Source organism: Lipomyces tetrasporus (genome assembly GCF_029532465.1).
Source record: "Lipomyces tetrasporus strain NRRL Y-64009 chromosome Unknown POJ06scaffold_1, whole genome shotgun sequence".
Taxonomy (NCBI): Eukaryota; Fungi; Ascomycota; class Lipomycetes; order Lipomycetales; family Lipomycetaceae; genus Lipomyces; species Lipomyces tetrasporus.
In genome coordinates this window covers 2,231,252-2,245,075 of record NW_026611596.1, presented here as the reverse complement: position 1 = coordinate 2,245,075, position 13,824 = coordinate 2,231,252, and the positions used below count along the sequence as shown (strand labels likewise).

The 13,824-nt window shown below is 48.3% G+C and overlaps 3 protein-coding genes across 3 annotated transcripts; 2 read left to right on the top strand and 1 right to left on the bottom strand.

The window, feature by feature from the left end:
• The first annotated feature begins 1,812 nt into the window (after positions 1 to 1,812).
• On the top strand, positions 1,813 to 4,105 carry POJ06DRAFT_16384 (auxin efflux carrier). The gene is made up of 3 exons (XM_056184704.1): positions 1,813 to 2,139; positions 2,197 to 2,368; positions 2,417 to 4,105. The coding sequence occupies exons 1-3, from the start codon at positions 2,043 to 2,045 to the stop codon at positions 3,777 to 3,779; spliced, it is 1,632 nt and encodes a 543-aa protein (XP_056047698.1). The 5' UTR covers positions 1,813 to 2,042; the 3' UTR covers positions 3,780 to 4,105.
• Positions 4,106 to 4,805: 700 nt separating this feature from the next.
• Positions 4,806 to 6,361, bottom strand: POJ06DRAFT_16399 (uncharacterized protein). The gene has a single exon (XM_056184705.1). It carries the CDS (start codon positions 6,192 to 6,194, stop codon positions 5,019 to 5,021), a length of 1,176 nt encoding a protein of 391 aa, XP_056047697.1. The 5' UTR covers positions 6,195 to 6,361; the 3' UTR covers positions 4,806 to 5,018.
• A 4,048-nt stretch (positions 6,362 to 10,409) lies between these two features.
• POJ06DRAFT_244032 (calcium-activated chloride channel-domain-containing protein) lies at positions 10,410 to 13,306 on the top strand. Its single transcript, XM_056186435.1, has 6 exons — positions 10,410 to 10,983; positions 11,033 to 11,252; positions 11,306 to 11,386; positions 11,439 to 12,409; positions 12,476 to 12,649; positions 12,705 to 13,306. The coding sequence occupies exons 1-6, from the start codon at positions 10,652 to 10,654 to the stop codon at positions 13,120 to 13,122; spliced, it is 2,196 nt and encodes a 731-aa protein (XP_056047696.1). The 5' UTR covers positions 10,410 to 10,651; the 3' UTR covers positions 13,123 to 13,306.
• The last annotated feature ends 518 nt before the right edge of the window (positions 13,307 to 13,824 follow it).

Sequence of the window (13,824 nt, the reverse complement as noted above, 5' to 3'; positions counted from 1 at the left end):
GCTAATCTATTTTGAGGTCAGGGTCGCTTCAGTACGGTCCGCATACTTTTAACTCGCCTCTCTTCTGCGGCATACACACAGGTATCGGTGCAGAAGGCAGCTGACAAGCGTTTGTGTCGGCGACCAGTCAAAACCAGCGCTCACGAGGGCCAAGCGCGATTGTCATTCATATGCAGCTTCAACGCAGCTTATGGTTCCCGTTTGATCATCGAGGTATCAGTGGCGCATTCCATAAGCATGGAACTTAGCAAGTAGAGCCACTAGATAACCCCAGACCGAGATATATGCTGCCCCGTGCCACATTTAGAAACGTTCTGGGCACGACTGCGCGACGACAGTGTTCCGGAGGGCAAATGTGGAAATCCGCTGAACTGGGGAAGAAATGGTCCTGACGCGAATCGAGCCCCAGGATGTGTATCATCGTATCCAAATGGTGAGCATATCCCTATTCATCGATCGAGTTATACCACGGCGCTCGCGAGAAAGCTCAATCTTATGCAGTCTGTTGCCTCCCCAAGTCAATCTCAAACGTCCATTGGTGGACACTGCATCTGATCCTTGGCCTGGACACCGTTTACGAGTCATTAAAATAAATCTGTTAAGACGTTAATCAAAATGGAATCTCGTTCACAACCGTGATAACATGGTGGGAGCTTGTCCAATGGGCTAGGGTTTGGAGGGAGTTATGGTCCAAACGAAAACTCTGATGGCATGCACTGCATTAGATAAACTTTCATTTCACGAGAAAATCTCAGATATAACTATATTGACATTCAATGTTTGTTCCTACTCAATGAGCAATTATTGGAGAGCTTTGCATACGACAGCCAGGTTGTAAGAAAATCTTATAGAGTTTTAAAAGACCCAGTGCGACCATTGGATAATGTCAGAGGGACCTTATCTAAAATTGTGGCGTCCAAAATGCACCGCGGCGACTGGTTCAATTGCGCTCTATCGCAATGGGTCATGATACGGCAGACTCAAGCTTTTCTGGATATAGATAGAGATTGGGTATGATCATAGCTTTTCTGAATCGTCGGCAGTGACAATCATAGCAGTCAAGCAATTCCGTTCAGGACTAGAAGGGATTTCTTTTAACCCATTAACCTGACGTCCTGCCGAGGCGAAACTGCTCTTTGTAGAAGTTGGGAAGCGCGAAAATTGATGTAATTACCGTTCAAGTTTGAAGCGTTGCTTTTGACATGTAGAAACTCTTCAGCACCTAAAAAGGCGAGCTATAACAACTTTGCGATTGCTAAATGCCAAAAATTTACGGCAGGGAGAATACTTGACCACGGGATCGGGAGCCCTGGCGCTAATTATACCATAGCGAGCTAGTGCAGAGTGGAAATCGGCTTGGTAGATGCGGTGGGGGCGTGAAAAAAGCAAATGCTTTGACACAGAGTTCAGGCATATCGGTATCGTGACGAGAGCTCCCACTTTCTCATATATACGCAACCTATCCCCTCCACGAACCGACTTCCCGTTTGTGCCTTGCCGACTATCACGACCTGTCATTTGCCCGGCACCGCTCTATCCTACACTTCCTTTTCGATCTACTTTGTAGCTAACAATCTGCAAGTCGAAAGATCCGTGATTTTCTAGATTCACCTATTCGCCATTTCTCCGGACGAAGCTTACAACAGGTGAGCCGAGACTTGCAAACTATGCCAGTCAGAGTTTAAACCTAATGAATCAATGTCCCAATAGGTTTTCTAATTTCACGACTACCATCTTTCCGATATCGCCCTGATTTCATTAGTTCAGTCTTCCAAGCATTTTCTATATATAGCCCGATATAGATCCTCTTACAGCATTTGAGTGGATCTAATGTCTAGAGATCAGCATATCCAGAGCAACACCTACATCCATCATTTTCACCATCATCACCACCATTTCTCGTCTTTGTCCAGCTTGCTATTATTACTGATCCATAGTATATAACAAGTCCTCGAAGAACATTAGATCCCCTTTTTTGCCCTGAAGGACTGTTGCAGTTTCGTCACTTCATCCAGCTGGTTCAATTAATTATACTGTCTACGATGGCATTGTCAATAGGGGCTGCCATTTTTATTGCGGCCAAGCCGATTGTGAAAATCTTTATCTCGATCTGTTTTGGAATATACTTCTCCAGGAAAGGTACAATCCGTCGTCTCGAGTGTGTCTTAACCTTACTGATGAGTGACGTGAATTCAGGCGTGTTAGATCCGCACACATGCAAGAAAATGTCGTCCGTGATCATTAATTATTTCCTCCCTTGTATCGTGTTCAGTAAAGTAACAGTCGCGTTCGACTCCCATACGATGAAAATTGCCGGTTGGACCGTTCTGACGGCTTTGTTGTATATATCCTGTGGCTGCTTGTTCGCGTGAGTATCTTGTCCTACAGACAACAGACAACGCTAATGAGATTACAGCGTTCTTGTACGACTGTTTCTGCCTGTCCCTAAGTACTGGAAAGGAGGCGCCAAGGCAGCCGCTATTTTCAACAATTCCGGCGACATCCCTATGGCGTACGTCATGACGATCACCGCGAGTGCACCATTCGTCGATGGCGACGAAGACAAAGGTATTGCATACGTCACTATTTTCATGGCGATATACGTAATTACGTTTTTCACGTGCGGCGGCGTGCAGTTTATCGAGCAAGATTTTCATGTACCGGATGATGATCCCGAAATGATTGGCGACGCGAAGAATGAGATTGATGAGAAACTTCATGTGCGCAAGGCGTCGAAATGGAGAAGGTTACTACACCTAAAAGGCAAGAACATCGCCGACTTGACAGAATTGGCTACGGATGATTCAGAAAAGATTGATTCGGGGCAGCCGACGCCTTCGACGACTGCTCCTGTTCCACCATCCGACTATGTTATCAATCCAATGAGTATGACGGAAAGTAATGCTGTCGCGAGTGTGTCGGTAGGCCGAGGAAATGCGATCACAGATACCAGACTGCACCCAATCGAGTCTGCCGGTTTACGATCGTTGCGCCAGGAGATTACAGCTGGCACAGGGTTACGTCCGACTGAATCCGCGGGAATGCAATCGATTCGCCAGAGACGATCGCGGCTTCCCCAGGACGCACAAACTGTTGTTTTGGACGAGGATGATGATGATGGAGAAGAGCTTGACCCGGTTGTCAGCGCGGTCACGATGGAGCTAGAGACCAGACATCACCAGAATTGGGTGGTTGCGCGACTGATCTTGTTTCTGCGCAACTTGTACCAGCCTCCAGCTGCTTCACTTATCATCTCCATTGTTGTTGCTGTCATAGCACCGGTCAAACGGCTCTTTATTGCAACAGACTATCCCATGCGGGATGCTCCTGATGGCTTGCCTCCACTTGACTTTGTCATGGATTTCGTCGAATTCATAGGTCAGGCTGCCGTTCCTATGGGCTTGATGCTCCTGGGGGCACTGATCGGGCGGCTCCACATCACAAGGCTGCCGAAAGGGTTCTGGAAGGTGATGGCGGCTACAACATTGCTCAAGCTTGTAGTGCTGCCAATCATTGCGCTGGCTTGGACCCAGAGGCTGCGAGAATCGGGACTGATACCTGATGACAATTTGATTCTTGTGTTTGTGTATGCCGTGTCTAGTGCCGTCCCATCGGCTACGTCGCAGGTGTACTTGACCACCTTCTTTGCTCCTGAAGATGCGGACCATATTGGACAGATGGACTGCCTTGCTGCGATGCTAATTACGCAGTACATATCTCTAACCATTACACTCGCTATCATCGTCACGTACACGTTGAAGGTTATTATCAACGCTTAGATACTTAGATAACATTTGGCATGCCGCAAGGCACAGGTAGATTGCATGGTGTAGACTTAGTCGTCCCTTACATTCTTCAATTTATGCGTCACGCGTCAGGGTTTTTAATGGGTATATTTTGGCTTTTGGCTTCGGTTTGTTTTGGTTTGTTATGGGATAGATAGTGTAGGGCTCGCTATTAACAGGATTGCAGTTGATTTGCTATAGTTATCTTGGGTGCTGAATACTTTAGTTTTCGAACACTGAATATATATACTGTGACAACCGGATTTGACACTGGGCAATCAGTTCCAGTTGCGGTAATCTTAGCTTCGTATAGCTTGATCATGGTACAGTCATAGCAATCAGATGCGATCTTTGTTCCCCGGCAGCAGCTGAGTCGACCGTGACGATCGCCCGGACAATGAATCTTGCGGGAATCTTGATCAGCTCACTACGACGGCCTCCAAGTAGCTCGCGAATCCGTGGCTGGGGTTGCCATTGCCATTAGATGAGGTGTAACACAGGGGGGGGGGAACGGCCGACGGACTACCACTGCAGGGGGCTGGCTCATTAATCATTAAAAATACAGTTATGAGGATCTGCTCAGCACCGGGGTTGGCTTCCCCTGAAAAATTCACGACAAGCTGCTGCGCCACAGCCACTTACCCATCATTCTGGAATTTTAACTTGCGCCATTTTTTGGTACCGACAGTTTAGTGACCCCCGTCGGGCCGGCGCCTCTATGTTGTCGTCGTCCGCCGCACGAGTGACGCCATCGAGCAGAATTCGTAAATTTTTTTCTTGGGTCTCCATCTTTGGCTGCGACCATCCTCGCTCGGCCTTGTCGGCGCCATTATTGATCATATAAGCCAACGCAGCCAGGCACGTGACACGTTGGGGCATTCGCGTATGTGGGTTTGCGCGGCTCGCTAAACGCCAATGGGTCCGCCACGGGCGTTCACGTTGGCAGTTCGAACGTTACACGGCCGAATCCTGGTCCAACAATGAACTGGAAATATTTGGACATAGTAATAAGTATTATTATTATTATTATTGAATGTCATTCATTAAATGGTTAAAGCGTAGCAGAGTTTTGGCATTCATATCCGTCGCAAAGTTGACTCCTAGTAACAATCAAAAACCATACTAATACAATCCGTCGAACAATCATTAAAACAGGTAACAAATTTTCACAAAACTCCAATATTCCCTTTTCGCAACTCATCAAACGCCTTTTTTTTTTGAATTACTGACTTTTTACATCACTAAATGCTCGATATCCCGTGTAGGGACAATGTGGTCGTATCCCGGCGGCGAAATAGGCACGTCGTCATAGGTTGGCGGGACTTCGTCGTCCCACGAAATGCCGAGGCCACCTCGCTCGGTTATTTCCACCGAGAACTGCATGCGGAGGATGCGCGCCGCGCCAGTCGGGGTAGACTGATGCGATCCATTCGGAGGGATGTGCTCTTCGGACACGAGCATTTCGACAACAAGCATGTGCTCGACCTCGAAGCCGAATTCGGGCGCGAGAACATTGCACGACATCGGAACGTCATCGAGCGTCGAGATCTCGACCTCGGTCTCAATACGGCCGTCGTTTGAGAAGTCAGTCTTCCAGCCCTTGCGAACGTCGTTGAAGGCAATGGTCCTAACGTCCTCGAGTTGCTGGGGACTATCAGGGTGCTTGTCACAGCCGGTGTGTTTCAGCCGGGTGATCTCGTCCAGACGCCAGGAGAATTTGCGGAGTTGCCATCGGGTTCTCTTGTCCTTATTGATGATATTGTTGAGTTGCAAGTCCATCGTGAAAGTCGACTTTGGGAACGCAACCGCCGGAAGCGAGGCGGTGACGTTCAAGGCCGTCGGGGGAAATACTCGCAGGCAGCGGCGCACATCGGTCGTAATAATTGATCGGTAGACAGGAAGTGCTCTAGTCAAGGTAATGGGAGCAACATCCTTGGCAAGAGGCGTGGCGGTAGCTCGGAGATAGTACGAGACTCCGGCGAGACTTGCTGTGGTGGATGCTGGAAGATCACCATGCAGAAGATGGGAAAATGGATATCCATATTCTGACCGCGGCAAAGTCGTGTGGTGCTTGAGAAGATCCCACCGCTTGAGGATGTTGACATGGTGTATGCAGTCCTTGCAAGCTCCGATACTAGGCCGCTTGACGGTAACTTCCTGGACGAGCTCGAGGGTGACGCTCTTCATAGGAATCGTGTATGCATTCACATACAGGAAGAGCAGTCCGCTAAGAAGGGCACCGGTCGACTGTGTGCGGGACCCATAGCAGATCAGCGGCGGAGATTCGATGACGAGGTTGAATTCTATCGGTCGGATGGTGCTGCCAGAGAGTTTGTGGGAGGAGGAGGTAGATGTCTCCTTGACTGGCAGAAGCGTGGGGGAATACCGAGGGAGCTGCAGGGAAGGCATCGAGTCAAGCGCGGTGCGAATTATGGATGTGTATGTGTGAAGAATATTGAGACGCAAACTGGCGATGGGTTGTCGAGGACGGACGAGCCCTTGAAGATATAGCTTAGAAAGATGATGGGTATGTCGCAACTAAGACGTGCGAGGACCACAATATGAGGGAATGCTTTGGTTTTATAAGAACCTGCGCAGCAGGAGGGGGTTTAGCTTGTTCGCAGCACGACTATGAGTAACAAAGACAGCAAGGGTACGGTACACGCGGACAGGTACGATCACAATAAGGTTTGCAGGTGACCGCCGAGGAGTGCGACAGTTGCGCGTGTCTGGGCCGGCGGCGCTCGATCGGGCAGAGCGCCGAGGCGGCAAGCCCGGCGCCACAAGCAAGCCACATCTCGCTTGAGCTTTTAGCTCCAAACGATCGACGTCGTACCAGGCACGCCCCCCCGCACAAATCCTCGCGTGGCTGCACCTAGAACCCTCGGATCGAGTTGCCTTTTAACCAGCCGGCACTCACTGAAATGCAACCTTATCCATCAATACTAGTTGCGATATATGCCATATGTTTACCAACGGCGATAATTTGCAACCCAAATATCTCACTGCTCGTCAGACTTGTGCGCGCCATGGCCCCAACCACAGGGCCGGCAGCGCCACAGGCATTGGTGCACCTGGGACCTGTTCATTTATGCCGTCTGTTGCACCTCTGCCTTCCCTCTGAACGCGTAATCATCGACGTAAATTGTAAACCGTAAACATCGGAGGTCTCCGTTTGGCGCCCAACCGCGGTGCAATGATCCGCGACCAAGATTGTCGTAACAGGGACGGTGAGTATGATTCGGATATCCGTCAGAGCCGACCAGAAGGATGTTAGGGCTGTTGCGTGCTGCATCGAATGCCTTCGGTAAAAATGGTTTCAGGTCGGCCGCAGTTCGCGCCCACCTTCGGCCCATTGACCCGTCCGTCATCGTGTCGGCATAACTAATAACTAAGGTGGTACCGCGGCAGTTGTCGCGTATTTTTGTCATGCGTCCGTGAAAATCGATTGCGACCTGCGTCGCGATTCGCTCACTGGTTCCAGCTGGCATACTGTAATTTCAATTCACAATGCTTGTGGCCAGTCCGGTAAAGACGGGTGTCGGGGGACTCGTGTCCGGTCGGGCATTACCACTGACCCTATGTGAGTTGAGTCGCGTGACGTCGCACTTTGCTGGAGACGCGTCCGTATTCGAGGTGCCAATTGAACATTTATTGCGTGGAGATGCCCCGACGTCTTAATTGGGGGTCGGGAATGCCAGAACCTCATTTTGATTGTTCAATGCCTGCGGATAGTTAGCGTCCCCCTATATGGGTATCATTGTACACTATCTTTCAGCATTGCTCGCAGCTTGATATTTGCTAGGCTATGCAAAGACTCGTCTCCGGAGGCCTTTTTGCTAGATTTGAACAGAATTCTCGACATAAGCCCTTACCCACACACGTGCATCTTCAGGGAAACCGCATAGGCGGCTTCGCCTCACTGAAAGATGCATTAAAGTCTAAATTTCTTCAACGAAGTAGTACAGTACCACTGACGCCATGGCCGAGTTAGGATTAGCACAACGGCTTCGTACAGATGTCACCGTGAGCTTATCTTGCCAACGCGACAGTAAATTGTACTGTAGGCTGTCATGCCGTGCAAGGGGTTGCGCAGAATAAAAGTGTCCGTTTAACCACCAACTCGTAACAACCATTGGTAGCGCTAGACACAAATCCTTTGCACTAAAAGCAATTGTTTTTATTCCTTGTAGAGTAGTGGACGGAAGGATCGAACAAGTACTTGCTTATATTCAGCTGACAGTGACACTTAATATATGTCACGTTATTCGTCTGTAACGTACCTGTATGCAATATTACTGCAATAGCTCGAGTGCAGTTCTATTCCCTTTCCAAGTACGATCCATGCTCTAAACATAGAAACTGACGGAGGAAAATTTTTTGTAGCAAGGATGGCCGTCGCTATAAAGTTTGCGCATGATGCAATTTGCGCGGATAACTGAGTTTCATAAAATAAGGTGTGGCGCTACTTTTATGCGCCCATGCGCCGCGCCGGCTGCTCGAGGGCGTGCGAAATGTGGCCGTGTCGTGGACGATGGGGCCCCTTGGATTGGCTGCTACATGCGTTGGTCCTTGTCGAACAGTCTCCTATTCTGTTTTGTAGATTTTTTTCAAGTCACCGATCGACCGATCATGTCCGCCCCTTCCCATCCAAACTAGCATGGAAATCCAGTCTACTGCGGTGTGGCTGGTGGCTCGGTCAGGTGCATGCGTCAGAATGGCGAATTTCGGCGCCACGATCGCGCGGACACCTTGGGAGTTATAGACAAGCGGGCATTTGCCGAAATCTTTCTCAGATTGTTAGAACATGTAACAAATTCTCTAATAAATCGACCTTTATATATTGACACTCTGTATTATAGTAGAGCAAAACCGCCTTTCGGTTCACTCATGTAACATGCCAGATGATACTACAAACGCACGTAAAAGGAAAACATTAATCTCTGCTTATTTCTTTTTTTTTCTCGATCGCGATCTATTGCATGACTGGCAGCCGAGTACTCGTAGCTACTATGGAAAACTCCGAGTTTTTTGCCCTGTCGGGAGAGGTGTCCGACAGCGACGCACTCCGGCAGAGTGTACTGGTACGAGTAGTACTTTTTCTTTCCGTACCTTTGGATACGGCAATGAATTACTCCATTATTAGTTGATGGAGGCGCTTAGTTAGTATCCTATATACGCGAAACAGAAAGTGTTAAGTGACATGGAATATGCTGCCACAATCTCGCACGCGCACTTCATCTTCTCCATGTACGAGGCATTGGGCATGAATGAGAGAATGTGTAATGAGAATAACTCTCTCGATCAAGAATATATGTAGATATATGCTAAATAAGTGGCATCATCGGCGGGGAGTTCCGGATTTGGCCAATTTCGCGCAGATTTGCACTCGCGGCAACCTACTTTTGCGAAGCTAGTCGTCGAAGCGCATCCCATCGATGGAGATAGCCGCACTAGGCCATTCAGCCGGATTATAATATGAGTAGATGTTGATGAGCGGGCCTACCCAGAGCCATGCCCAACAATCCTTCTATCGGCCGATTTCGGTATCTCGATGTGAATTACGTGCATTTGCGCTGACTGCCAGGGCCATGGGCCCAGTATCTATGCATTAGACATTGTGCCAACGTATTGCGGCAAAGGCCAACAATTGGCATTCGCGTATATCCGAGCAATGATTATGTGCACCAAGCGCTAGCATAAAGGTCGATGGTGTGATCTACACATCATACCTGCATTGATTGCAGCAGAAGAAAGCAGGATCGGTCACATCAGTAGGTTCAGAACATTATTTCTATATCAATTGGTTGCGTGGCAAATTTCCAAGAGATTACATATTCGCACGCAATTCGGCTGTCACAATGTAACACCCAAGTGACGACAAACAACAACGAACCGGAATTTTGCCAAAGTCCCATATGGCCAACTTTTCCAGGAATTGCAAACATCCTGATCAATATCTGCTGAAGGTTAGCGGGGCTAACGGTATTGGCTTGAGGTGGGTAAGACCTAGATCGATTTTTGCCATATCTCCGCCCAGCACAGAGCTTGACTCGCCACTGATGGCATGTGATGTACAATGGACTATGGTGAATGACGGACAAAATCGCTCAACATAACCAACCTGACGTTCGTCAACAGTTAGTTAGTGAGCGCGCCTTTTTATATGCCGCCAAGCAGAGGGTGGTCGGTCTCGCGACTGAGACTCAACCTGATCCGAGAATACTCGGTGAACATTATCTAGTGAGGCCAGGCCGGTAATCCTAAACAAGAGTTACGCTTGGTAGACGGTCTTGCACCTGGCGAGTTCAATTGGGCATACGAATTGCCCCTCAGTGAAAAGAAAGAAGCATATGCATCATTATCACAGAAATGACAGAAATGACGGTGTGAAGACGTCCCCCAGTATATGTATGATAGTCTACCTAAAAGAGAAATACTCTCAGGATTCTGGTGACAGAAGCATACAGGTTACGCTTATCGAAAGGGTAAGCGTTCGAAAACATAAATGTTATGAAAGTGTGTCAGAAATGAAACAGGGCAAGTTCTCGACCTGCGAAATCGATGGTTCCATAACTGGAATTGTAACAATAAGACTGTGGGAATAATTAGCTTGGGGACTACCGCACCACAACGGTTGATTACCATCGGTGCCGCATGCAGAGAGGCTTGTGCCGGTGCCCAGGCCCTCCATCCCTCCTTTACTGCTGATCGCATCTCAAGGTACGACGGTGGTTAATGCAGACGTCTCAGTCGATGGTTGTTGGTCCTCCCCGCCAGGCAACACTACCATATATTCCGCCGGCCTGGCTCAAATTTTGGTTCTAATTTATTTGTATACCTCTCTCAGTAGTCATTCGTCTAAAATGGCTTCAGACAAGCCAGTTGTTGCTACCCGGAACGACAATACGTCATCGACGACGTCGTTCGTCACCCCGTCTCCGGCCGGGCTTATTAACAACGCGTTACCACCGGCATATCTCGAGTGCGATCTCGTGATCGCGTTTGATACATTGTCAAGCAATGTTCCGAATGAGAAGAAAACCACTGAGGCGATAGAAGACGCGTTCCGATTTCTACTAGCCGAGCTAGTCAATGCGGGCTTCTGCTTTAAAGTCCGCGTGAATAAACCAGGATCGGTACTTATATTCGTCAAGGCGTCGGATGCGATTGTTTCAATTGCCTCATACCGATCGCAGTATGTTGAACTGTACCGACGGGTGATATTAAGAGTCTAACTGTCACAGGATCAAGGATTGGTTGTTTGGCATCCGCACTTCTGCCCCAGTGGTTCCCGAGTCTCAAGGCACGCTTGGCGACGATTTCACCACTGCGGAGCGTCTCAGATTGGTTCATGACCGCCTTACGAATGCACCGAAGGATCACGGTCTCGGGATAACTCCTGGACAAGGTAACTGGGTGTTCGTTAAGTCAATATTCGCACTTCATGATCCTGAGTTCAATGTTGTATGTGCACTTCATGGGAAATCAAGCCTTGGAGAGAAGCTAATATTCGTTAGGACTGGATTAAACGATGGTCAACCAAGTGGGTATTGGACGATGCAGAGCTTGATATTATCAAGAACGCTTTTGGTGAGAAAGTATGTGAATGAGACTGGAAACTTTGCAGACTGCCTACCTAACGCCTGAAAGATTGCTCTTTATTTTGCTTTCCTGCAATATTATTTTGCGCGACTTCTCTTCCCAACAATAATTGGCGTCGTGGCATTTTTCTTTCTTCCACCGTACTCTCCAATCTTCGCCATTATCAACTGCCTGTGGTGTTGTGTCTTCGTTGAGTCTTGGAAGCATCGTGAAGTTGAACTGGCAGTCAAATGGGGAGTGAAAGGATGCTCTGGACTGGACACCCATCGCGCTACGTTCAAGGGCGAGTCCGAGCGTCAAGATCCGATCACTGGTACGCTAGTCCAGTATTACCCGTCATGGAAGCGCGTTATCAAGCAGTTCACTGCGATTCCTACTGCCCTGACTGCGGGCCTGATGTTGATGGGTGTTCAGGCAATCGTTTTCGCGATTGAGATTTTCTTGTCAGAAATTTACGACGGCCCCTTGAAGCAATATCTCGTCTTTTTGCCCACCGCTCTGCTTGCAACTCTTGTCCCCACGTTCACTGCGTTCTACAACATCATTGCTACCCGCATGACTGACTGGGAAAATCATGCGACCGAACGTACATATGAAACTGCTATGACACAAAAGATGTTTGTGCTTAATTTCTTGACGTCGTATATGGGACTCTTCTTATCGTCATACGTGTACCTTCCTTTCGGTCATCTCATCGCACCGAATATGGACTTCATCAGCGCGACAATGGAGCGTTTGATTGGCGAGAAGGCTTCGGCGAAGAATTTTACAATCAACACTCTCCGGTTGAGACAGCAATACATTTATTTTACGGCTACAGCTCAATTGGTCAATTTCTTCGTCGAGACCTTACTGCCATATATTCAGCGCCGAGCGTTCAAAGAAGCCAAGAAATTACAGGAGAAAGTCACCGGCGCATGTGCGGAGGCATTTAAAGACAATGAAGTTGAATCGCCATTCTTGGCGAGAGTTCGTGCCGAGGTGGACTTCCCCGATTACGAAGTTGGTGAAGATTACCGGTATGTAATTAGTAGAGCCTATTCTTGCAAGTGACAAAGGGTGTTACTAATCGGTTGTGACTTTAGGGAAATGGTTGTCCAGTTCGGATACTTGAGCCTATTCGCTACGGTCTGGCCCCTTGCTCCACTGTTTAGCTTTATTAATAATTGGGTTGAATTGCGTGGTGATGCGGTGAAGATTTGTCTGGATACCAAGCGGCCAATTCCAAGCAAAGCTGAGACGATTGGACCATGGCTCGAGTATGTCTAGTTTCCAGATTGGTATTGAAAAATTTGGCTAACATTTGTGATATAGCAACTTGATATTCCTGACCTGGCTAGGTAGTCTGACGACCTCCAGCCTGGTATCGATGTATCGTCTCAGCCCGACCGATCCCGACTGTCCATATCTTGTTTCAACACGACCGTGGGTCTTACTCGCGACCGTGTTGTTATCCGAGCACGTTTATTTTGCGGCCCGGTATTTGATCGGATATATCTACGACGCGCTAGATTCGACTGTCGTGCAAAATTATCAACGACAAAAGTACATAAATCGCCAGCAGACGTTAAAGCGCAGTTTGCCAGAAGCAGAGCCGATCGAGACTCTTGAGCATGACGAAATGGTCCTTACTGAGGAAGAGCGGGACGAATGGCGAGCTGCGATCGCTGAAGCCATCGTTACCCTGAAGACCTCGCTGGTTAAGAATGAGATGGATAAGAAGGAGGAGTGATAGCGGTAATGGATTAGTTATTGGCAAGTTGTGACAGCGAGCGTCGTCACGATCGATTCGGGGATTGAATCTAAACTATTGTACACTAACAATTTATTGGAACTCTATTTAATTTACTCATACAGTTGATTTACAGTATTAAGAACTCTGACGCGACAATAGAACACATACACTTTCTATCATAACTGCAGATAATTCATTAAGCCGGCGAGCTTCCATGATCGACAGCGTAATTGAGTTCCATTTTAATGTGGTGGCAGTTCAGCGCCAAACAGGGCCAACGCGAGCAAATAGTCGACTCCGATCTGTGACTGGTTCTTGATTAGCCATGGGCTAGTCAGCGGCTGAACGCCTTCGTGGAGCTGAATTAAACAGGTTTTGCGAGCCAGACACATATCGGTGATGAGTGTGCTCGGCGAACTCGAAACTCGAGCGGCTCGCAAACCGTGTAGAGCTAGCTACGTTAATCAGTGGGTGAACTTTATATATCATCCTCAGCATCGCAAGCCTTGCTTGACTTTTGGCCCAAGTCCCAGAGGCACGGGACTGCGCGAAATCTCGTACGGCCAATTAATTATCCCCCTAGTTTTCAGGGCTCGCCGAACATCGCCAACAACTTGCTTATCTTTCGTTCGCGGGCAATCCTAGAAGCGAAAATTGTATAGAGCGCCAAGTTTATAGTATCACAAAAACGTTATCCTA

Coding starts and splice junctions, on each gene's coding strand:
- POJ06DRAFT_244032 (XM_056186435.1), top strand. CDS start 10,652: ATGGCTTCAGACAAGCCAGTTGTTGCTACCCGGAACGACAATACGTCA. Junction 10,984..11,032: donor ATTGCCTCATACCGATCGCA/GTATGTTGAACT, acceptor TAACTGTCACAG/GATCAAGGATTGGTTGTTTG. Junction 11,253..11,305: donor ATGATCCTGAGTTCAATGTT/GTATGTGCACTT, acceptor AATATTCGTTAG/GACTGGATTAAACGATGGTC.
- POJ06DRAFT_16384 (XM_056184704.1), top strand. CDS start 2,043: ATGGCATTGTCAATAGGGGCTGCCATTTTTATTGCGGCCAAGCCGATT. Junction 2,140..2,196: donor AATATACTTCTCCAGGAAAG/GTACAATCCGTC, acceptor ACGTGAATTCAG/GCGTGTTAGATCCGCACACA. Junction 2,369..2,416: donor TCCTGTGGCTGCTTGTTCGC/GTGAGTATCTTG, acceptor ATGAGATTACAG/CGTTCTTGTACGACTGTTTC.
- POJ06DRAFT_16399 (XM_056184705.1), bottom strand. CDS start 6,194: ATGCCTTCCCTGCAGCTCCCTCGGTATTCCCCCACGCTTCTGCCAGTC.